Source organism: Ixodes scapularis, unplaced genomic scaffold, assembly GCF_016920785.2.
Source record: "Ixodes scapularis isolate PalLabHiFi unplaced genomic scaffold, ASM1692078v2 PGA_scaffold2__306_contigs__length_199485367, whole genome shotgun sequence".
NCBI lineage: Eukaryota > Metazoa > Arthropoda > Arachnida > Ixodida > Ixodidae > Ixodes > Ixodes scapularis.
In genome coordinates this window covers 178,534,728-178,557,726 of record NW_024609857.1, presented here as the reverse complement: position 1 = coordinate 178,557,726, position 22,999 = coordinate 178,534,728, and the positions used below count along the sequence as shown (strand labels likewise).

At 44.2% G+C, this 22,999-nt stretch overlaps 1 protein-coding gene across 1 annotated transcript in view; it reads right to left on the bottom strand.

Annotated features, from left to right (window-relative positions):
- Nucleotides 1-22,999, bottom strand: part of LOC8050772 (mannan-binding lectin serine protease 1) — a 102,366-nt gene that overhangs the window by 54,377 nt on the left and 24,990 nt on the right. The window contains exon 2 of the mRNA XM_029987920.3: nucleotides 919-1,007. Within this exon, the coding sequence (XP_029843780.2) occupies nucleotides 919-1,007 (89 nt within the window). The remainder of the gene's footprint in view (nucleotides 1-918; nucleotides 1,008-22,999) is intronic.

Genomic DNA, 22,999 nt, shown 5'->3' with positions numbered 1-22,999 from the left:
TCTTGGTTGCTATTATTGGCATTTTATGCAGTAGCCTGTTAATAGATTTGAGTGACTTCAACTGGTTAGTATTGGCTCTAGGGATCTATTATTGACCTGGTATTTGAATTGGTTAATATAGTCTGTAAGCATTCATTCCTAACCTGGCTGGCTTGAATGGCCGGAAAAACAGCTATTAGTTGTTATTAGTCGCAATATTATGCCATTTCCATACATATGAATGAAAATGGCTTCAAGTGGCCATTGTTGGCAATCGGCATCTTTTCTTAGCAGAATACCTTTAAATCGCTTCAGAATGAAGATAATGGCGACTATTGACATGGTATTCATGACATTTCGAAAACCAATGGATTCAGGTGGCTACCATTGGCCACTTGAATCCAATGCACAGAAGACAAATTGTTGAAACAGTAAATGTTTCAACCAACTGTAATTGCGTTATATGTATGCTTAAGTGCAGATTATCAATTTCTTTACTGAGTCAGACCCACTTGCTGCGTTTCCGGTGAAAATAGCTAGTTGTCCACTCCCAAACACCAAGATCGCTTTTGGCTTTCGTCTCCTATTTTACTTCGGAGTTTATTGCATTAGTCTCCAAAGTATTCGATTGAAGCTTCAATCCGATTTTCATTTTGATATCAAGTAAAATTCGACTTTTTTCATCATAAATCTTATAATCTTAAACACCATGATCGCGTATCATGATACAAACTCGTATTTTTAAGTATAAAAAGATCACATTCAAGCCGTTCAGTTGATACTGCGGTAATCAAATTTCGTTCGGGCCAGAAACCAGGTTGTTTAATAACCTTCGGACGATCACAAGCTGACGCGAAAGGATGAACATGCTTTTTCCGTGGAGTGAGTGATCCTTCCTTGACTCCATGAAGTGGGGCATAATGGGGCGAGATTCCTTACTTGGTCTTCGCTGTTCCACCTCGTACTTCCTTCCCCCTGTGTTGCGAGCCGTGCCATGATTCTGGGTGCCACTAAACTGGCGACTTCTCCTGCGCACACAACAAAGCAAACCAACGTCAGGAAACACCATTCGCAACTTCATGCTACGCGACGTTGCATCAAAAGATGTCTCTCACACCATTTTTTGCGTGTTTCTGAACTCCGTTGCCCTTCGTCTTTCGCTGGAACCCTACAGCTTGTTTTCTAATGGTCTCTATACACCAACTCAACTCTCCTACGTCACGCCGCGGTGGTGGCGCGCCGGACGCACTTCCGGTCTGGGGCGGTGGGCAGAAGTCGCCGTGCCAGACATGCATTCCTGTGTTCCTTTGGAAGAAACGGGACAAAAGACGTGCCTTCTCGTCAAAATTCTGCGACGGGGGCTGTACCAAGAGAGTCTAGAAAGTTTTTGAACATCAGTTTTCATGTGTTTTTGCCCCCTCCGTTCGTCCGAGGACGTGGATAGTAGCCGTGAAAAGGGCAAACAAGACGCTGTCGAACTACGATTGCGTGTGCGGGCCACAATTTGTGGTCGCCAGATGTATTTGCTTTGTTCCAACATGAACGAGAGAAAACCCCCAAATTAACCGGACCCCTCACGGGTTCAGTGCGTCTTCAAATTCACACGGCCGCCTGATCGTTCGAAGTTTCGTCTGCTCTTTCAAAGTTGTCTGCTTTTTGTCGTCTGCTCGTTCAAACAAAAGCGGCCCGTAGACCTAACTTCGACCCGGTGATTGCAATAAGAAGTAATTGCAGGCCTCAAAAGGCTTAAGTAGGCTTGGTGTAAACAGTAGATACAAGATGTTAATTATTGGTACCGGTGGCCATCATCTACTTATTACGCTTGGTCTGTTCCCGCTTCCGATTTTCAGTATCGACGTCGATCATCGCCGCTACCTTTTACACTTTTGCAGCACGAGCGACGTCGCGACCGAAAATAGCTACAAGAACCTCATCATGGTTTTGGCGTCCATTCTGCAGCGTTCATGCGAATGAATCGCTGCACGTCAAATTATTTACGGAAAGTTTAGCGGCGTAACGAGCCTTGATAATTTCGCTCAGACGATTCAAGTGGTAAGACATTGCGATGACGACGTAGAATCGACAACTCCAACGCGAAAAAGAGTATCCATACTCACACAGACGCCGACAACGTGACATTCGAATGGTTTGTTGACGCGGGACGCGGTGCTTCTTGCCCGTACTTCATTGCGCGTGCGTTCGAACTGTCGTCTGCTCTTTCAAACTTGGCTGCTTTTTGTCTTCAGCTCGTTCAAACGACAGCGGCCCGTAAACCAAACGTTGACCCGGTAATTGCGATAAGAACTAAGTGCAGGCATCAAAACACTGTTGAAGGTTGGTTGGGGTAAGTCGGCTAAGTGTAAACAGACACAAGAATTAAGTTGTTGATCATTGTTACCAGTGGCCAGCACCGACTTGTAATGCCCGATTTTACTTGCGTTTTTTAGTATCGATGTCCACCATCTCAGCTACGGTCCACGCTTTTGCAGTCCGAGCGACGTCGCGACTGAAAATAGCGAGCAGAATCTCATCGTGGGAGTCAGGCTTTAGCGCCCATTCTGCGGCGTCCACGTGAAATGAATCGCCGCACGTCACATTATTCACGCAAAGTTTTGCCTCGATAGTTTTGCTGAAGCCGCTCAAGTAGTCAGACATTGTTAGGAGGACGTAGAATCAACAATTCCAACGCGAAAAAGAGCACGGGGACTCCCACCGGTGCCGACAACAACGCAATTCAATGGTTTGTTTATGGGCGACGGCGGGCTACTTGCCCACCATCCACCGCGCATGCGCGGCGCCGGTGGCGTCCGCTAGGGGCGCTCCGGTTTGTTTGTAAACATGAGTTGGTGTATAGCATTTTGTTTTCTCTAAACAATAGTGGCATCCCAGAACATTATGTATAGATAAGATTCCCCGTCGCACATGCCTTCCAGGAATTTGCGTAGATTTATATACAAAAGTATAAATGGAATAAAATATATTTCTACTCTAGCAGCACTGCGGTAGTGAATTACGTCCATGAATGAAACTCATTCACGGACGTAATGAAACCCAAAAACTTTTTAATAAACTTACATTTAAACGCTTCAAAACTGAAACAAGATCTACGCCTTATGAAAAACCAGTGTTGTGGGCGTTACCGAAAAAAGTAAAGAAATACGTTACTCGGTATTTGCAAAAAAGAAAAAAAGAAACGCGATACCGACCTACATTAAGTCAAAATAAAAGGAACGCATAAACCGTTATGCGTTCCTTTTATTTTGACTTAATGTAGGTCGGTATCGCGTTTCTTTTTTCTTCTTTTGCAAATACCGAGTAACGTATTTCTTTACTTTACTTTACGCGATAATTCATAATTAAGCAAAACATAACACAAAGGTGACGTCCGCAACTTTTTAACGGTAACCGTACCGTTAAAAAGTTGCGGACGTCACCTTTGTGTTATGTTTTGCTTAAATAGGAATTATCGCGCTTTACTCTTTTGACGGTACAGGTATGTGTAAGCGCCATATTTCAAGAAACATTATGGGCATCCCTAAACTGAACGTGATGATCTTATCTTTTTTGCTGTTTCACCTAAATACTCACGAGAAAAAGCGCCTACGCAAAGAGCTTGGCGCTTAGAAACAGGAAAAGAATTTAAGTGTATTTTTTTAAGACTTGGGAAGAATATGTAACCAGTAACGTAACTACGTTACACGTTTCCCAAAATAAGTAACGTAAGTGCGCTACCCGTTACTGTTTTGAAAATGTAACGAGTATGTTACAACGTCACCGGAAGATGTTACACTTTACCGGTGCCGCCGTTGCTTGTAACATATTGCCGCCAACACTGTGAAAAAACACCAGCAGGCAATCCAAAGCCAAATATATAAAGTTTGAAAAACTCATAAAAAAATTACTAGTTAAAAATCCTTGGTGCTAGTTATGGATATACGTATACAGTGCGAAATATAAACAAATATAAACACTATATGTGTATCTAAGTGAGTGGGCCGCGTACGTGGCTCAGGTGCTGTTTACCAATTTTAGCGCTTCTGGAAAGTTCATGTTAGTTCTCGGCGGTCCTGTCATGTGTTGAGACAAAAACATTCCTGAACATGACGCTTGCATAATAGCAGCCGTAACGCGCAGCTTCGAGGCACTCGCCCTTCTGGCGCGGGATTTGCCGATGCCCTTTTTGTTTTAGTTGCATGCACAGCTTCTCATTTTTAAACGCTGATTTCCACGTTTACAATTGTCTGCTATGTTTATTTGTGACAATACTTAACCCGCGAAACAGGACAAACAAATTAGCACGAAACAATTGACCTCCTTTTGAAATGTTCAAATTTTTTTTTATAATTTGTTAAGGCGCTATGTATAGTTATTTGCACAGTTGAACGGTAGGTATCGGGATGCCTCGTATAATGCGAGGAAGCGGTGCGCTGGAACAATCGTATATGGACTCCGACGCCATCGTTCATTAGCATGACCTGAACCATTTGAGAGTTACAACAGCAACATTTCAACATGTTGCGACCTTTTCTTAATGGCACGTCTAATACACTAAAGTAGAAACGGGCTTTATTTATACCTCATGTCGCCTATTTGAATGCCTAAAATACATTGATTTACAAACAGCACCGATACCTTCTACACATCTGGAGAAAGATGCACTAACAAGACTCGGATATTCGAGATAATATCACTATGAAAACAACCATGGTTTTCGGCCAAGTAATTAAAAGGTGCTACGAAATAATGGCGCATGGATGCTCTTTAAAGATCGAACACGCGACATAAACGAGTGGGAACGAGCAACGATTAAAACGGGAACGAAGATTTGCTTTACATAATTAGCACCATTGAAAAAACCCAAGCAATACTTCCGAATGCATACATCCGTAGGGAAAACTGTTGGGTAGAATGACCATGATATTTCGGAACGAACCAATAAGTAAGCTACCTAAAGTCGACGTTATTTCGCAGCAAATGCCGCATCTGTGTTTCTTCTACATCTAGTTTAGTATTGGTTTCACAAGAGCGCCTTTTCTCTTAAAGCGTTTCAAGAAGCAAAAAAAAAAAAAAGCTGTTTGGAGTGGACGTCATAGTTTGCGTCGCTGACCTCTGAGCCTACGATAACTTGGCGCGGTAGGTGACAGCGGGCTGTTCGGAATGCCGACGGGAGCTGCATGCTGATGAGCCGAACTCCCGAAGAAGCGACGTTGCGGACGGACGGCCGACCTTCCCGAAGTGTTCGCTGCCCAGTTCCGTCCCCGAGAATCGGTGAGACCGTAAACAACTTGCGCTCTTCGCGCGCTTTCTGGGTATCTATCACGCAACTTATTTTCGCGTTAAGCGCTGAAGCATCTAGACCGAAAACACGCAAGAAATGCCATGCGTATCACTCGAGGGACATTCAAACGCGCGAAGCGTTTGCACTCGACCAAAGAAAAGTGCGCAATTTAATTCATGAATCAACTGCAGCGCAGAAGTTTGAAAATACGTCACGCTTGGTCGTTTGCAATAAGTAACGTTAAAAGACTAGTTAATATATAAGGAATAAATCTTGCATAACCCTCAAATGTGGCTCCCGTTTGATAGGCACTGTTAGTGTTTTATTTCTTTTTGAGTTCCGTCGTGAGAAGCGCGCATTATCCACATCGCGATACTCAACTCGATGTTGGGGCGAAAGGTTTGCATCACTAAATTATTCTATTTCCACTCACTGTTTAAGAAAGGCACAGCTTGGCTTATTTTATGTTGTGCGCACTTATGTATTGTGCTAATGTCTCAGTCTGATCGTCTGCGGAGCGGTCATAAGGCACCTGGAAGTCGCCACTGCCTGTCTTACCTAGGCTGGCAGTGAGTATGCGCAGATGTGTTTTGAATGGAACAGCGGTTACCGGGTCACCAACGCAGAAATCGTGCACGTTCGACCGTAGTACAAGATTGAAAGAAACAACTATGCAAAAAGCTAATCTTTGTAAATAATAAAATTCGAACGTCCTTCTACAAGAATCGAACTCAGGACACCAAGATTGTGATGTAGACGCTTCACTAATGTGGAAAAAAACAGCTTTATTTTTTTTTGTTGCGAAACTGCCAACATGGCACTTGAAAACTTAGAGACCACCGTACTTTTCAATGCCAGGGTCGGGAAGCGTATGGGAGTGATGATAGGAAGTAACCACACGCTCTATGAAATGAGCGCGTGACTACCTGGGCCGCCATCGATGTGTTCTAGGAGCGTGCGCGGAAATATACAAAGGCGAATTTCTACAGGCCTTCCTCGCAGTATGCCTTGTGGTGTTCTGACGCTTGGTTTGTGGTTGTAGAGTTACCGTGGTTCTGTGCATATAGCAGATGAACACTGTGCATGTTCTAACGTCCATGCGATGCACCAAGCGAGGTTGAGAGTGAACGGCTCCCTGAAGACACATACCCTCGAAAAACGTCCTAGTTTGCCTGAGTATCTATAGCGACGTTTGACTCGCTTGCAGCGAGCTAAGCTTGCAGTGAGGTGATGCATCAAAGACAGAGTAAACTAGAATCAACAAATACCTTATTAATGACAAGTACCTACGCATCGGCAGCCGTTCCCGTTTGCAATAATTAAATGTAAAAAACAAACGCTAAGTGCCGATTATATTTGCACGGTGACGCAGATCAATATTTTTTTTTTAAACTCAAATGTTCATTCATTTTGAATTTGGGTATCTTCCGTCGAAAAAGGTAGGAGCGGCAAGAGTAGGAAAAGAATGTGAACCCCGGAATATTATGATCCGGCTGTAAGAACTGCGCTTCGATTTCAAAGGCGTGTACATCGCGAAATATCAGAGCCGTCCTCGTTGTTTGAATACTAAATTCGCGAATAAATAACGTAGAAGGCCATCCATACAAATAATGAAAAGACTGAGCATAAAAGATACGTCGAGTGGAAACAGCGAGTGTTTCGGGTTGGTCTATGTCATTCGGGCGGATGCGACAATTCAAAATTTGTTTTTAATATTTTTTCTTCCACTGAACTGATATGTATACTTATGTACACAAATTATCACCCTCATTGGTTTGTTTTCTAGACCCCTAAGAGAATCTGGCACTGCCCATAGACAGTGCTATCATCTCTATAAAAAACGATCACTAATCAAACCAAAAATAGCGAACATAGCTTAGCTAACCACACTGAACACCTTTAATAATTCCCCGTTTCGACCACACCAAAAATGGTTCAAAAGGCGATTTTTCTTTCCATTGTGCCTTGCCTCGAACTAAGTAAATAAGCACATATTATGATCATATCAGGCGATTTGGCGACACGAGAAAACTGTAGAACGAGCTGTGGGAGAGCTTAGAAGAGTCTACGCTTTTTTTAGGCTATGCTGTATGATTCTGCAGATAATTTGATGTCGCAAAAAAAGAACACAATTAATATTCCAATAAGGAAAGGAAAAGGAAAGAAACAAGTGCAAAAGTCTACCTCAAATTCCAAAGAATGCAACGAACGTATATATTCTAGGCATACCGACTACATCCGTATGATCGAGCTAAATCAAGGAAATCAAGTTGTCACGAGGTAAATCAAGTTGTAATCAAGCTAAATCGACTGCAATCAATAAAACAAGTGTAATCAAGGCAAATCAAGTTCCAGCAAAGTAGTGATCCTATGCCGTCGCCGTGGGAATGCATCTGAGTGGGTCCCCTTTTCAACTTGTTAGGGGACATCTGCGCGGCCAAGGTGCGCGCGGAGAGATCAGGCTCTGTGGCGTGATCTAGAGGACGTGACGGGAGCACATGACGGCTGCGCGTTGCAGGGGTGCGCAGTAGGGTGAGGTACGAGTATACGGGTTCTGTTAGCAGCAGGCAGGTGTAAACAATGGCTATTTCACAATATGTTTATCGGGAGCAGGCCCAAGATAAAGCATTTGTTTTGTCGTTTTTTTTCTTTTCTGTTTTTTTTTTTTTGGGGGGGGGGGATCTTTTATTTCTAATGTACTCACCAGAGACCTTCATGTAGTACTATGTGCAGTCACATCAACATAGGGAATAAAACGTTTATTTTGTGTTGTTCATCAGTTGTTCACCATGCGCTCGAGAGTATAACTGGCAAAGACAGCGAACTGGAGGGTCTGTGCTGCGCCTCTGCGCGTTACGCCATTGAGATCAACATTGGGGGGTCTGTTTTATTCTGCTTGCCATGCGCAGTTGTCGCGCATAACGCTTTGGTGCGCCTCCGAACACCTGCACGACGTCATCGAACGCCAGAACCAGTGCAAATATCAGAACATTTTCAAAGCACCGGTTCATAGTCCGACGCTACTTGCGCTCACGCTTGGCACAGCGACGTCACCGGATGAATGAAGCCGTCGGCTACTTCCGTCCCGCCACTGATATCAATGACATAATTCAGGTTCAGCGAACTGCTTCCGATTGCCTTTCTCCAAGCGGGCGTGGTAAGACCTTACGGTATTTGAAACAAATATGATTCCAATAATTCATAGCGTTAAATAAAGATAAAGTGGTTTCGAAGCAATGATTAGCATTGACTGTTGCAAAGAGCGCACCCAAACGTCTTTCGCTCTCTTAAAGGGCTCTGCAACGATTCTAATGTTGAAAGAATTGGCATCTTCTATTTTCGACAGCGTTCATATTTTCACGAAGGACAGAAAACACATCTCCTTTCTTCTAAATGTTGCGACTCCACCGCGTAATCGCGAAGCAAAAATTAGAATATGCCCCGACCTGCAGCCGCGAGCGGCGGCCATGAGAGCCACGCGGCATCACGTCAATGGGGGTCTTGTAGAAAGATAGCAAGTTGTGCGAATACCTGCTCGATAAAAAATAACGTTTCTATAAATCTTGTCGTTTCAACATAAATATAAAGGCGTCAAAAACCTGGCATCATCGACAAAACTTTTATTATATGGAGTTTTAGTGGCGCCATCTATCCTTGGTCCCCACAAACGTCAGCTCTATCTGCTACCGCGAACAGCCGCCAGAAGTCGGAGGGGGAGGGGGACAGAGCCGGACGGGTATGGCCGGACCCGGATGACACTTTCCTCCTTTTACCGTATTGTTTGCGCTGCGCCCGCCAGCACGTGGTCACGCGGTCGCGAGCAGGTGAGTTCTCGCTTCTCACTGATGGCTCTAGAGAGAGACCTTCACGGCAGAGTCGTGTATAGAGAGAGTTTGGTCAATGGGAGGCGCGGGCAGAGCCAGGGTGTGCGCCTGACTCGGAAAGAGGGCTTGGCATGCTCTCTTGACCAACCAGAAACCGAAATGAATCCCTTAGCGGTGGTAGCGAGAAACAGTTCTGATCAAAGGTAGATGTTCGTATATGGTTTTAATAAGCGCGTAACAGTGAAGTGTAGTAACTCTTTGTGGTTGAAAATAGGGTGTACGTGTTGTTTTGATCATGATCATGCAGAAAGATGCAAGAAAGAATGCGCCGCTCAACTCTGTTTTGCTCGGACAGGGGGTGACCGCTCAGACGGCAGATTCCCGGCCCTCCGCCCTTGGCGTAAGGATTACGTCGATCCTTCTGCTAGTCGCACACTTCCACCATCATTTTGGATGAGCGTGATTGAAACATCACGTGTACCATATTTTTAGTCACCGAGAGTCACTCCGATGCAGTTATCAGGTTTGTTTCTCGCGACAACCGCCAGGGTATTATTTCCGGTTTCTGGTTGGTCACATTCAAATTTCTGAAGACGCCCTGGAACACGCCCAGCCCGCTTTCGGCCAATGGCGCCTCCTCATTTGTCTCCTATACTTCCCCACGAATGGCCAAACTCTCTACATTTAGGGCTCTGCTTCACCGTAACCCGCGCGACACCCATTGACGCCGCAGCGCACGTGACTCGGGAGATAGTGAAGGAGTTGAGAGGTGCCGAAAACCTCAATCTTTTCCAATGTTTAAAATAAAAACTAGGACATGCAGGGAAAGGCGTTTTTTTTGTTGTTGTCCTTTACTCCAAATAGGTCGAGAGACAAATTCCCAAATTATTTAAGCAAAGCACTGAAACTGTTGCACAGGTCCTTTAAGAAAGTGGGTGCACTCTCGCTCTCGCGGAGCATCCAGAATCGCTCGTCGCTGGCGCCGGGAAGTCGGTGCACTGTTACAACGGGCGTCTAACGCGAGCGGTTTTTGAAAGGACCTCGCATCGGAAGATTTATTTTTCGCGAAAACTTGAGTATTTGGAATGTGTTTAAATATGGATCATCGTCATCACCACACCACCTGCTGTGCCAACTGGTGAAACAATTACGCCGAATGCTTGGATTTAAATGCTTTCGAGTGTCGACGGACAAAAGGTGCGCTGCTTTGATTTCCTGTGGCTTTAGTTTCTGAGAAAATGCCTGTAACAGCAAAGCCCAAATCTGGCAGTGGTAGTGAATATTAATTATTTTATTCTAGCAATATCGGCAATAGTTTTAATTTAAAAAAATTTAACAACGTTTAGGACTATCCTGGTTCAAATCACTCGCGGCGAAAAATACGTGTCAGCGTAAAATAAATTGATAATTTTATCTAATATAGAGAGCGAGCACAGGTTCACTTCAAGAAAGCGTAAATGTGTAGCAGTGAGCTGTTTATTTGGAATAGCCGTCTGCGATTCCCGGATCCGTTCAACAGAATTTAAACAAGCAACCTTTTTCTCTTTTTTTTTCGACGATCTGGAGGTAAGCGAGGATATATTCGTACTAGTTTCTCGTTTCATTTAGCATCCATGCATTCCTAAGTTTAGGTAATCAGATTATAAACAAATACAGGTTCATGATAAAGACCCAATGTCAAGAAACGCTGGGCTTCTGTTTTGAAGCCTCATTGCTCAGTTTCCTTTAATTGCAAGGCACCGTTTTGCGTCTTCATTCATTCTTATAATAATAAATGCATACCACGATAGTGTCTCACATGTGTAATCAAATTCGAAATGATTTGAAATGACGAGCAATTTTCCATTTAAGCATTTAATATCAAGAGGAGAAAGAACAGATGGAAAATACATCAGTATTTAATGTCGCAGTGCTGAGCTAGCGTTTTTTGTAAAGAAAGAGATCATTATATGCTCATTGTTTTCATACGAATATGCTCGGGCATCATATGAAAATAGTTTAATAAAGATTAATTTAAAAAAATTAAGCTCCACACCTGTGACTGCACGGCGGAAGGATTGTGAGTAAACACAAAGGACCTTGAAGAGAATCACAGGTGCACAAATATGTCCCGTTAAGTATCTGAAGGAACTGCCTAGCATGGAATAACCTAACACGTTTTTGAAGATCCGAAATAATCCGTGCTCATAAAATTGAAATTTTTTAAAATTTCTCTCTGGTACACAGGTTAACATGCCGGTTTAAAATCATCAACAAATGAAGTAGGTGCTCACAGGAGTAGCGACCGTTCACAAGTAACTTGTAAACTGCTATAATCCGAAAACCTACATACTTTTTTTATTATAGAGTAAAACACCGAAGCTCGCCCCCCCCCCCCCCCCCCACGACAAATAACAAAACACACAACTCTTAAACACAGCTGAGCTGTGTTTGAGGCTTCCGTGTTCTGTGGCCCCTCACTCTCCCTTGTCCTGGGGGTCTTATTCACTTATGTTCGACCATCACCAGCGCGTTTGCTCTTTAACTTTATGTTCATAGGTCTTTCAGGGATATTTTATTTGCCAACTGTGAAGTTCTGAAGACCCGGGTGGGGAATGTCAAGGTAATGCCTGATATTATTCCTCACTATCTTGACGCCTCAAAAATACAGTTGAAGATTGGCCACTATCAGTTTGTGCCTGTACTCTGTCTTTGACGACGTTTTATTTCCGGACTTCGCATTATATTGCTAAACGTTATAATATTACTGAATACTCGGACGACGCTCAGGAAAGGACGTCCACCGCAGCAACTACAGCAACCCTGATCCTCATATCGATCCTTCAAAAAAAAAAAAAAAAACTGGGCACAATCTCTTGTTGTCACCGTAGCCAGAACCAAAACATCCGGAAACACTATTTATCATTTGATAAAAAAAAATAATCAAACAGCTACAGTAAGCCAAGCTATTTCTTAAAATGTCTTTGTGACCAAGGGGCGAGGATCGTCACTTCGGCAAATCGGCTAGGTGTTACCACAGCTGAGCCTTCATCTTTGATCGATGGACGCAATATTTCCTTATTGCCTCCCTAGGGCTCAAAAAATAATCTTCGTGCGCCCCACAAGATCACACCAACTAAAGCTCAAATTTGAAAAAGAAATTTACCCCGATTACTTACCCCGGTTACATTTGAAAGATCTTATCGTGGTCATTGCAACCATCCTTAGTGACTGCTAGACAAAACAAGAGTTCCTGACCGATGACTGTAAGCAAATATTTACCAAGCTGATTACAAAGACACGCGTCATGTGGTACACTCGTTTCGTTGATAGGATTTCTTGCAAATAGAAAATCTGCTCCTGTAATGAAAATTAGAAAATGTTATCTTACTAAACTTCAAGCTTTACTGCTTTGTCCATTTCATTTGACTTAAAATAGGACCTCCATGTAATTATTTTGTGCCGGGCGGAACACTTTTTCCTAATGTCATTATCGCTATTCCTACTCACGCTTCCCATTCCTCCTCGCGCGTAAAAGGTCGTTCTGGAGGAAAAGGATGTTGATACGGTGTTTAATTTTAATTCCAACATACTAAAAAAAAGGGTGTGGGGGTGAGGTTTAGACGAGTGCCGTCTTCACAATGTCTTTACCAGGCTCGAAGGCTAATCAGATAAGGGAATAATCGTCCAGCTAAGTTGACTAAATAACTACTATTTGCTCTTTAACTTTTTAATTATTTGTTTTAGGGACCCTTTTTGCAATTGAAGTATTGACCACACTCACTATCACAGGCCAGACAAATTAAAAGATTCTTCGAAAATGTAATGTTTTTCGTTTCTTTTTTGTCAGATATTAATCGATCAATATTTAGGTCCTTTAGACCGATTGAAAAATTTGCGCGCAAAAAGAGAGCATTAAGCCCTTCCCAAAATTATGTTTGGGAGAGTGACGTGGTTCTTTAAGTCACTTGGTCACTTGAGTTGTCGGCGCACACGCTGCCGAAATAGTGACAAGAAAATTGCTATTTTTATATTTGATAAAATAACGCAAAATTTATCGTTCAATGTCTAAAAAACCATTACCGTTTCGCCAATTATTTAAATGTCTCTTAACTTTTATTGTACTTACCGTCGATACTGAAATTGCAACATGACCCCTAAAACCAATGATCAAAGAGATAATTAAGGAACTTTAGTTAGTTATTCAACTTACTGTGATAATTATCCTCTCATCTATTGTCCGCCAAGCCGATAAATACTTGGTAAAGACAGTGCTCGTCTAATTCTAGTTACATACTTTTTTATTTGTTCGAATAAGACATTAATCACTGTATACCGCTAAAGTATTTGGGAGTAGTGTGAATTCTGCGAGCTATTAATAAATAACGTTCGTGCTACAAAATAAAATGCAAAATGTGCATATACTGTAAAATACTGGTTGAGCGTAAAATCTTTATAACTTTCTTTTGTAGATCCGACAGCCCGTTGAATAAAAAATAACGCTAAAAAAGAAATATTGCATATTTTTTTTAGTCTAACATTCTTGTGGGCGCTGAAACGGACACAAGCGAGCACTGAAACGCAGGAACCAGCAGCAAAGCAGCAGAAGCATAGCAAAGCGGACGACAATAGAAAAAATAAAAACCGGAGCGATCCCAAACACGATTTACTGCACTACGGTTTTAGTTTGCTTTCGCTTTACCGCCATGTCTTTTTTTTTTTTCAGTACAGAGTCTGGTTTTTATAAGATGCAAATGGCGATGTGGACTCCCAGGGTTTACCAGATCGCGCCCTATGAGCGGCATAGGCAGTTTTACTCCTCTGACGTCACAACGGCCGAGAACCGGCCTCCGATTACGGCGTCTCGGTGCTCTAAAAGTGTGGTCAGTTGCAGACGCGCTCCGGAAGTAACGCCGCAGGGATAGAGCGGGTTCTGTCCCCACGTCGGTGGGAACTTCGGGCCGTCAGACCAGAATGCACCGCGCGGCCGCTGACCAGACGGGTTTTGAAAGTAGCGCGGTTGGTGGTCTGAACTTTCGTGAGGGTGTAGAATGCGACTGTATACAAGTGACCAACCAAACAGACGAAGGGCGTTCAGCACAAAGAACGCGTCAGGGTAAGAAACAAAACACAGGGTTTTCATTGCCTGTTTAGTTACTCCAGTACTCAGTGGAATGTGCCTACACGAGGTTACGGCGAATGTTGGGGCAAAATATGACATAAGCCGAAGCGTTGAATGAGCTCTGTGTATCTATATATAAATTGTTTTAGAGGCAAAGCTCCGTAGGGTCTAGCCTTGTCCGGCGTCCGTGCTCACATCAATTGCCATCCCATCTCTCTTCTTAAAAAAAAAATAATAATGTTTCCGCAGTCGACAGGATTCAAACCTGTGCGGGAAGACACCAGTGGATTTCTAGTCCATCGCCTTAATCACTCGCCTACGACTGCGGGACGAGTAGGGGGCTCTGAGATGTGGTAGGGACTCTGGAGCTGGGGTTTCTGTCATGGATGAAACGTTGCATGTAGCTGCTCAACGTCTATACAGGAGAAGGCGCTGCGGTCAAATGCGTTTACAATCGCGTTAAACTTTGCATGCATTGGCTCAACGTTTATAGGCGAGAGGGCGCTGCGGTCAAATACTGAAATGCGTATATAACCACGTTCCATACCACGCATTCTCTTTCTTACATGGAAGAAAACGAACGAAAAGCTCGTCATGCTGCGGCTCAGCATATCAGCACCACCAGAGTTTCGCCCAAATCAACATCATTCACCACGTAGAAATGCGGTCTTTTTTTTTTTTTTTTTCTTTGCGGATAATTATTTTGTTCTGCACTGTCTAAAAATATTGAGGAAACCCCCTAATATCATTCCTTCAGAAGCACTCGCTGTGATATCAGTTCAGACTATACCAAAGACGCGTGATATGAAGGAGGATTTCAATTGCTAGGTATTAAATGATAGTGCAACACCATAAGAAAAATCCCCATCACCCTTACTATGCTCGCGAAAATCCATATATAAAGTGTGCTGCCAATCTAAACAGGTTCCTAGAATTATTTTTACGCGCAGCTTACAAGCCACCCGTGCCAGGTACCTACACAGAAACCATAAACAAACACACAATGAAGCAAGCTCGAAATATGAAATATGAACGTGTACTGCTCCACCACCCTTTATACACGACAACTGAAAGATAGTTATTCGCTGGTGAGCGCGTCCGCAGCAAAAATGCTGCATGCATGTTGCATTGTTCGCACCTATAGTTTGCATAAAACATTATAGATCGAAGGTTATAAAATGTATCTCAAAGCCAAAATCATGGGTACAGAAAATGATTATTTCTTGTAGTCGCTGTCAGAACCTCATCTACAGCTGTTCCACGAAGCGGCCTTAATTCAGTTTTCCAAATACCTTTTCACACCCTTCAATATAAAAGAATATTTCATGCCACACTACCATATGTTACGATTAGAAAAGGTGCATTAGAAAATATACGGGCTCTGAAAAGCATCTAGCCATGGTTAAATCTTTGAAACACCCTTTTACACCCTAAAAGGCGTAAAAGCTCTTATTGTGTACGGAGAGTAGGAATAGCTATATAAAATTACAATTCACAAAAAAACAAAATATGTAGGGTGCGCTAATCGTTAAATAAACGTTTACGACCACAAGCTTTTGATGTCGACTTTAATACCACTATTTTTAAAATGTTTGTTTTTTGTCAGTACCCCCTTAATAAATATCTCCAGCTAAGGCCACCAACAATCCCTCTAGCAGCTGTTCCTGGTACGCGTGGGCCCACGCAGAAGGATACCATTCAAAGACGATAAAATTTTGTTGGCATTCCATTGCTTCTTACCTAACGACCTCTCTTATAATAGCTCCGGCGACATGCACACGATAGCTACCTTTGAGGAAATTGTGGGCAACCGCAAGCGTATTCGCGTTGATTTTAATGAAGCGGCACCTCGCTTAAGTTGTAACGCGAGTGACGAAAGACATTTACGAAGCGGGCATGGCTGCCGGTATTCTACCCTAGTGCCAGCGATAAAAAATTCCCCAGCATATTTTTCTTCTCACGCGTCAGCTGTGACGTATGCGACAAGGTAGAATTATAGTTAAAACTCTGATAGGCGGCTGACACAAGTGTCAAAATGTGGCAAGTATTATGTCTACCATCTGCACCACAATTAAAAATTTCGACGTTTAAAAGCATGAGCGAAAGGATGGCTCAGAGACGTGGCGTACTTCTTGCGGGTCACGTATACGAAATACTTGCAAATGTAGTGCCTATTAGACCCTGAAACGTTTTTCTTGTAAGCTAATATTTCTGAAACCAAACTGAAATTATGGAGAAGTTACAGAACTAGGTTTATAAAACTAACAGAATAATGGCATCTTTGATCCGCTGCAACGTCCCTCGAAGTTGTCTCCTTTGAAAGTAATACAACGATTTCATCCAGTCTGCGATTGTTGGAACGCTTTTTGGAAACCCTCCTTCCGGCTCTTAAGGACAATTCTCGTTCCTTTTTGAAACTTGCATTCTGCCGAATCTACGTTTCTGAATGTTCTTCATTTGAGGGAAGATGAAAAAATGAAAGACGTTCACAAATCTCTGCTGTGCGAAATTAGAGCGCTACTCTTGAAGTATTTTATTTTGCGATATACCATGCGAAACAATTTCAGAAAATGTACGAATAAAGATCACTCCCCTCACATGCTGGTTCTGCAATGTCCTCTTCCGTGTCCTCTTCCACCTTTGCACCCTCCTCTTCCTTACCCTCCCCTCTTCCTCCTCGGTACCCTTCCCTCCTCCTCCTCCGTACCCTCCCCTCCTTCTCCTCAATACTCTCCCCTCCTGCCACAGTTTCCCTGCTACATTTAGCTGGAAATATGATGCCGCGTGACCTCAACAATAATCAAGTTTCCTCTCTACATTAAGCGCGGAAAATGGCGCCAGATGACTTCGTGTCACGTCACCTACGATCAAATTGAGATTTTCTTCTAGATTTAGCGGGAAAATTGACGTAACGTGACCTTAACAACCTTTCAATACCCCGCTGAATTTAGTGGGGAAACTGAACTGGTCTAGAGGTCATGTGACGTCAGTTTTACCGCCAAATTAAACGGGGAAACTGAATGTGCAGCATTTCAATTCGGGATGCCAAAGACCTACACACTACTTCAGTTTTTTTCGATTAATTTAGCGGGGATTGTAATAGTGTATAGTTCTGTCACGTCCCATAATGCAACGCGCGCGGTTACGCCGACGGCGACGGTGCACTCTAAGAAAAAAGGGAGGAGAAAGGTAGCAAAAGCGACTGTTCCTCCTTGTTGCGGACAAGTTGCCCAGAGAAGGGAGGAACGGCAGTTCAGATGAAAGGAGGAGGGCGAGTTCCTCCTTGTTCAGTTGGCGCAGGGGTAGAACATCGCGCTACTGACCAAGTGGTCAACGGTTCGATCCCCAGGAAAGTGTTTTTTTTTTTTTTTTTTTTTGTAACGTTTTTTTTTATTTTTGTTTACCAAAACACACATAAACAAACCCAGACCGATGAAAGGAAAATTAAAGTCCTTATTATTCTCCGAGACGTTTTCCTCCTCCAGGCAGACCGGAGAAAGCTTTCGCCCTCCCGACCCATCTTCTTTCGGTTTCGTTTTTCGAGCACATCGCGCACGTTGTTTAATAAATTAATGTTGAGTTGATTGAGCTTCAGCGGCAGCGAAGGCCGCCTGTAATTCCGTCTTCTAGTCCAAACGTGCAGAACATTTCGGTTAAATTGACGTTTTTACCACTAATTTTATCAAATGAGCTAACGAAGCCGCTAGAAACAGCGAAGTTCCGGAGCAGTGCCAGCAGTGCTACATACACTGGGTAAGACGGCCGTCTCCAATTTGCGGGACACACGCGGAACTACAGCAGCGAAACCACGAGGAACTGTGTCGACGTTTTCGACGTTATGGAAATCGCGGGAACTGCGTCCAAGGAAGGCAGGTTTTCCTGCCGGCTGCCTGGGTGCCTTCCGTGCTGAGTTCGGTTCCGTTGTCCCGTGCCGAGTGCCAACCGGCGTTCAACGTGATTCTTCTGCGTGTCAGCAACATCGTCAACGTGGTTCTGTATTTCTTCGTGTCAGCGACATCGTGATGGCAGTGTTGTGGGTTGTGAACAGAAGACTGGAATTATCGCCGATGTGACCGTGTGTTCGCGTATCAGTGGTGTAACAACAAGATGAGATGACGTAAACTGTCGGGCATTGATGCCGCTGGTCGGGCCGTTATCGGAGGGGCCGGAGTGTCGCAGGATGACATTCCGCTTTACATTAAAGAGTTTAAAACCACTTGAGGGATTAGGTGCAGTCGATCGACGTGTGGATAGTCATGTTGGAACGCTGGTCTGAACGGTAAGCTCCTATCGTACAGTGGCCAATGTGACTGTCGGTCCCCGAGAGCGATTGCGCTCTGGGGAAAAGACAACACTACGAAAGTATGACGGAAAGTACGTATATTTATAATGGAAGTTTAGCATAAAAAAAAAAGACAGGCAAAATCGAAAAAAAAAACAACAACGCTATCCTTTGTTTTACTGTTTAAATATATTACGGTTCCTGTAGAAACTGCCCTCTAAGTGGCGCGCTGGGATGAGCGCTAGAAGTTTTCGAGCTCGCAACGGCGCAGCTCCGTACACTTAACAGTTGTCGGAGGTCGCGGCTTTGACTGCATTCAAGTTGATCGAAAAGCGATTTCTGTGCCCGTGAAGCATCACTTCCAGCTGAGGGGATATCCGCTCTACAGAGATTAATTCAAGACGGCAATTGCAGCTTTGCGCGAACAGCACAAATAGAAAAACGAACACTACAATATAAATACTGGCTACGAAGGGCCATGCGGGAAAACAAACTCATGGCTTGGAACCACATTGGAGCGGCTCGATTTATTGGCTTTCAAATAATTATGGCATGATTGAGCGTCTTCTTTTTAATAAGAGATTCATCCCCTGAGCCATTAAAAATAGCCTCAGATGTATGACATTGCTGGAAAAAAATGAACATGTTCGGAATATTTTTTTTTGCTTAGGGAGTCACCGAAAAATTCCGCACGTTCAAAACGACCACTATAAAAGGCGGAAACGCAGGGCTCGCTAGTAGTGATCGGGGTAGTGTGCTGTTGTATTGATGTTTGTAAGTGCGATGCCTGTGTATGCGTTCAATATATGTTGACCTGATGTTTGCAGTGTGCGCAACGTGTCTACATGTGTTAGAGATTCCGAAGAAAAGGAAACGCAATTGTGGCGTAAGAGAATAAAAATATTTTTTTGTAAAACATGAATTGGGCGGTACCTAGCGCCACCTAGCCTAGCTACGCGCGATTACTCTGCTTGACCCTGCCATCTGGTGGCAAGCGATTTAACATCCTTTTACGCTACGCGGCTACGCCATAATTTCGTGTTACCGTGCTGAGATAAGCCAAGAGGTTGCTTCGGATTTGCTTTTTTTTGAGAGCGGCTTTTGGTTTTGCGGGCGAATGATTTTCACTCCTCCGTGATGTGCGGTTGGCGCTACGGTTGACGAAGGAATTGTGGCTCGAGGAATAGCAAAGGTAGGACATAAAGTGCGCGAACTGAGTGCCGGTTGTCTCCGTTGAACATCGCAGTGCTGACGATGAGAAGACTGAGTGACTGCATGCTTTCGAAACGTAAGTTTCTTTACCTGCAGGGGTAAAGAAACTTCGGAAATAAATACAGTTCGCGGAAAGCTCGTGTTACGTTTTTATTTCCTGCTCCTCTCGCTTCGTGCAATAGACTTAGTGTTCTCGTTAAGCCTTACCGAGCTCGATTTGCTCGATTCGTGGCCGCCATAATGAGATGCAGTCGACGGAGGAACTTTTCCTCCCCTGCTTAAGGGACGAAAGTTTCTCCCTTTCTGAAGGAACATATGTGTCAAGAGCGTTCCTCCCTTTAGGGAGGACTATACTGACCCTTTTTTCTAAGAGTGTGGCGCCGACGCCCCAAAACATGGGAGCAAGCGCCTAAGGGCTGCTCTCTTAGTGTGATAAATGGCCAAATGAGGAAAATATGAATGGTGTTGGACGGACACCAGATTGCTCCAGACCAGAAACTGCGACCTTTATGATCCTGAGATCAGGAAGCGTGGCATGAAGCTGGCGGCAATTTATTTAATATATAGTACGTCTGATTCGAAATAGCCCGAGCTGAACAATAACTGTTATCGAGTGGCTCAGATGTCTGAACTGTTCCACCGGCGGGATTTATAGATTTATGTGATCAGTTTTTGGTGTACTTCTTAGAGATACTACGTTTCGAAGGGCATGCTTTTCGTTCACTCTCTGCAACTCACTCTTGACATCGCTTAAGATGTGCATGCCACTACCCAATACGTTCTTTCATAGTTCGCGTTTCTTTATAAAGCAGTTTCTTTTCTCCTCCACGTTCTTGTAAATTTTTACACAGCTTCTGACTCACGCATGCAGTTCAAGTTTTTTTTTTAATACTCAACCTCGAGAAGAAAGTTACGAAATATATTCTAAACTGAAAATTGCTACTCAAAAATACTTTACTACTCACAATCAATTTTTAGTGTACGGACTGACATGCCGGCCAGGAAGCTCCACATGACATCGCACTTGGGTACTCCGTATGGTTCTTCTTTCCAGCTTCCAGTTCGGAAACGCATTCATACCACGTCCCATTTATATTTTTTTCAATTTCATGCCAACCGGAAGGTGGCTGCCCCATAGTGTTAAGCCAAAGGTTTAATGTGCGAACTCGTATCTTCACCTAAAAGATGGAAAGACAACGGCTATGGAAAGACAACTGCCCCGATGCCATCATCGCGGCTTCATATATGCGAGTCACGGCCGCTTGATCTCTGTCGCCTCGCTACAGCCCACAGCTTCGCGGGGAGAAGCAGTAGAAACAGTGTTCCAGGGCGATCGGTGGCTGAGTGGGCTAGCGCATAACAGCTCGGAGCATGTGGAGCGAAAATTCGCGCTGCAGAACCCAGGATCCTGGGTTCAATCCCCGCCCCTGCCCGTTTCGATCTGGATGAGCATCGTACCGGCGTGCGTTCGTGTATCACTACTGCGTGGTGCACGTTAAAGACACCAGCCTAGCGGTTGTACTACACTGACTAAATTTCTCACCTACAGCTGGGAGACAAGTCGCCCGTTGAGGCGGACAAAGTTCGAGGCTGTATAAACATACACACAAACCATTTTTTTTTAAACAGTGTTCTAGCAGAGGCGCGGCATAGCGGCTAGCGACGCGGCGCTTTTGCGCCTGGTGGCGCTCCCGCTCTTTCTCCGCCAGCTACTATAACTAAAGCCATAGCCTCCTTTATACTCACAAAGTCTGGCATGAGTGCCCGGTGGGAGATTTGGAGTGCGAGGATCTGGTAGCACAGAGCATTGCTACACTCTAAGAAAAAAGGGAGGAGAAAGGTAGCAAAAGCGACTGTTCCTCCTTGTTGCGGACAAGTTGCCCAGAGAAGGGAGGAACGGCAGTTCAGATGAAAGGAGGAGGGCGAGTTCCTCCTTGTTCAGTTGGCGCAGGGGTAAAACATCGCGCTACTGACCAAGTGGTGAACGGTTTGATCCCCTAAAAAGTGAATTCTTTTTTTTTTTTTTTTGTAAAGTTTTTTTTTTTTTTTTATTTTTGTTTACCAAAACACACATAAACAAACCCAGACCGATGAAAGGAAAATTAAAGTCCTTATTATTCTTCGAGACGCTTTCCTCCTCCAGGCAGACCGGAGAAAGCTTTCGCCCTCCCGACCCATCTTCTTTCGGTTTCGTTTTTCGAGCACATCGCGCACGTTGTTTAATAAATTAATGTTGAGTTGATTGAGCTTCAGCGGCAGCGAAGGTCGCCTGTAATTCCGTCTTCTAGTCCAAACGTGCAGAACATTTCGGTTGCATTGACGCTTTTACCACTAATTTTATCAAACGAGCCAACGAAGCCGCTAGAAACAGCGAAGTTCCGGAGCAGTGCCAGCAGCGCTACATACACTGGGTAAGACGGCCGTCTCCAATTTGCGGGACACACGCGGAGCTACAGCAGCGAAACCACGAGGAACTGTTTCGACGTTTTCGACGTTATGGAAATCGCGGGAACTGCGTTCAAGGAAGGCAGGTTTTCCTGCCGGCTGCCTGTGTGCCTTCCGTGCTGAGTTCGGTTCCGTTGTCCCGTGCCGAGTGCCAACCGGCGTTCAACGTGATTCTTCTGCGTGTCAGCAACATCGTCAACGTGGTTCTGTATTTCTTCGTGTCAGCGACATCGTGATGGCAGTGTTGTGGGTTGTGAACAGAAGACTGGAATTATCGCCGATGTGACCGTGTGTTCGCGTATCAGTGGTGTAACCACAAGATGAGATGACGTAAACTGTCGGGCATTGATGCCGCTGGTCGGGCCGTTATCGGAGGGGCCGGGGTGTCGCAGGATGACATTCCGCTTTACATTAAAGAGTTTAAAACCACTTGAGGGATTAGGTGCAGTCGATCTACGTGTGGATAGTCATGTTGGAACGCTGGTCTGAACGGTAAGCTCCTATCGTACAGTGGCCAATGTGACTGTCGGTCCCCGAGAGCGATTGCGCTCTGGGGAAAAGACAACACTACGAAAGTATGACGGAAAGTACGTATGTTTATAATGGAAGTTTAGCATAAAAAAAAAAGACAGACAAAATCGAAAAAAAACGAAAAACGCTATCCTTTATTTTACTGTTTAAATATATTACGGTTCCTGTAGAAACTGCCCTCTAAGTGGCGCGCTGGGATGAGCGCTAGAAGTTTTCGAGCTCGCAACGGCGCAGCTCCGTACACTTAACAGTTGTCGCAAGTCGCGGCTTTGACTGCATTCAAGTTGATCTAAAAGCGATTTCTGTGCCCGTGAAGCATCACTTCCAGCTGAGTGGATATCCGCTCT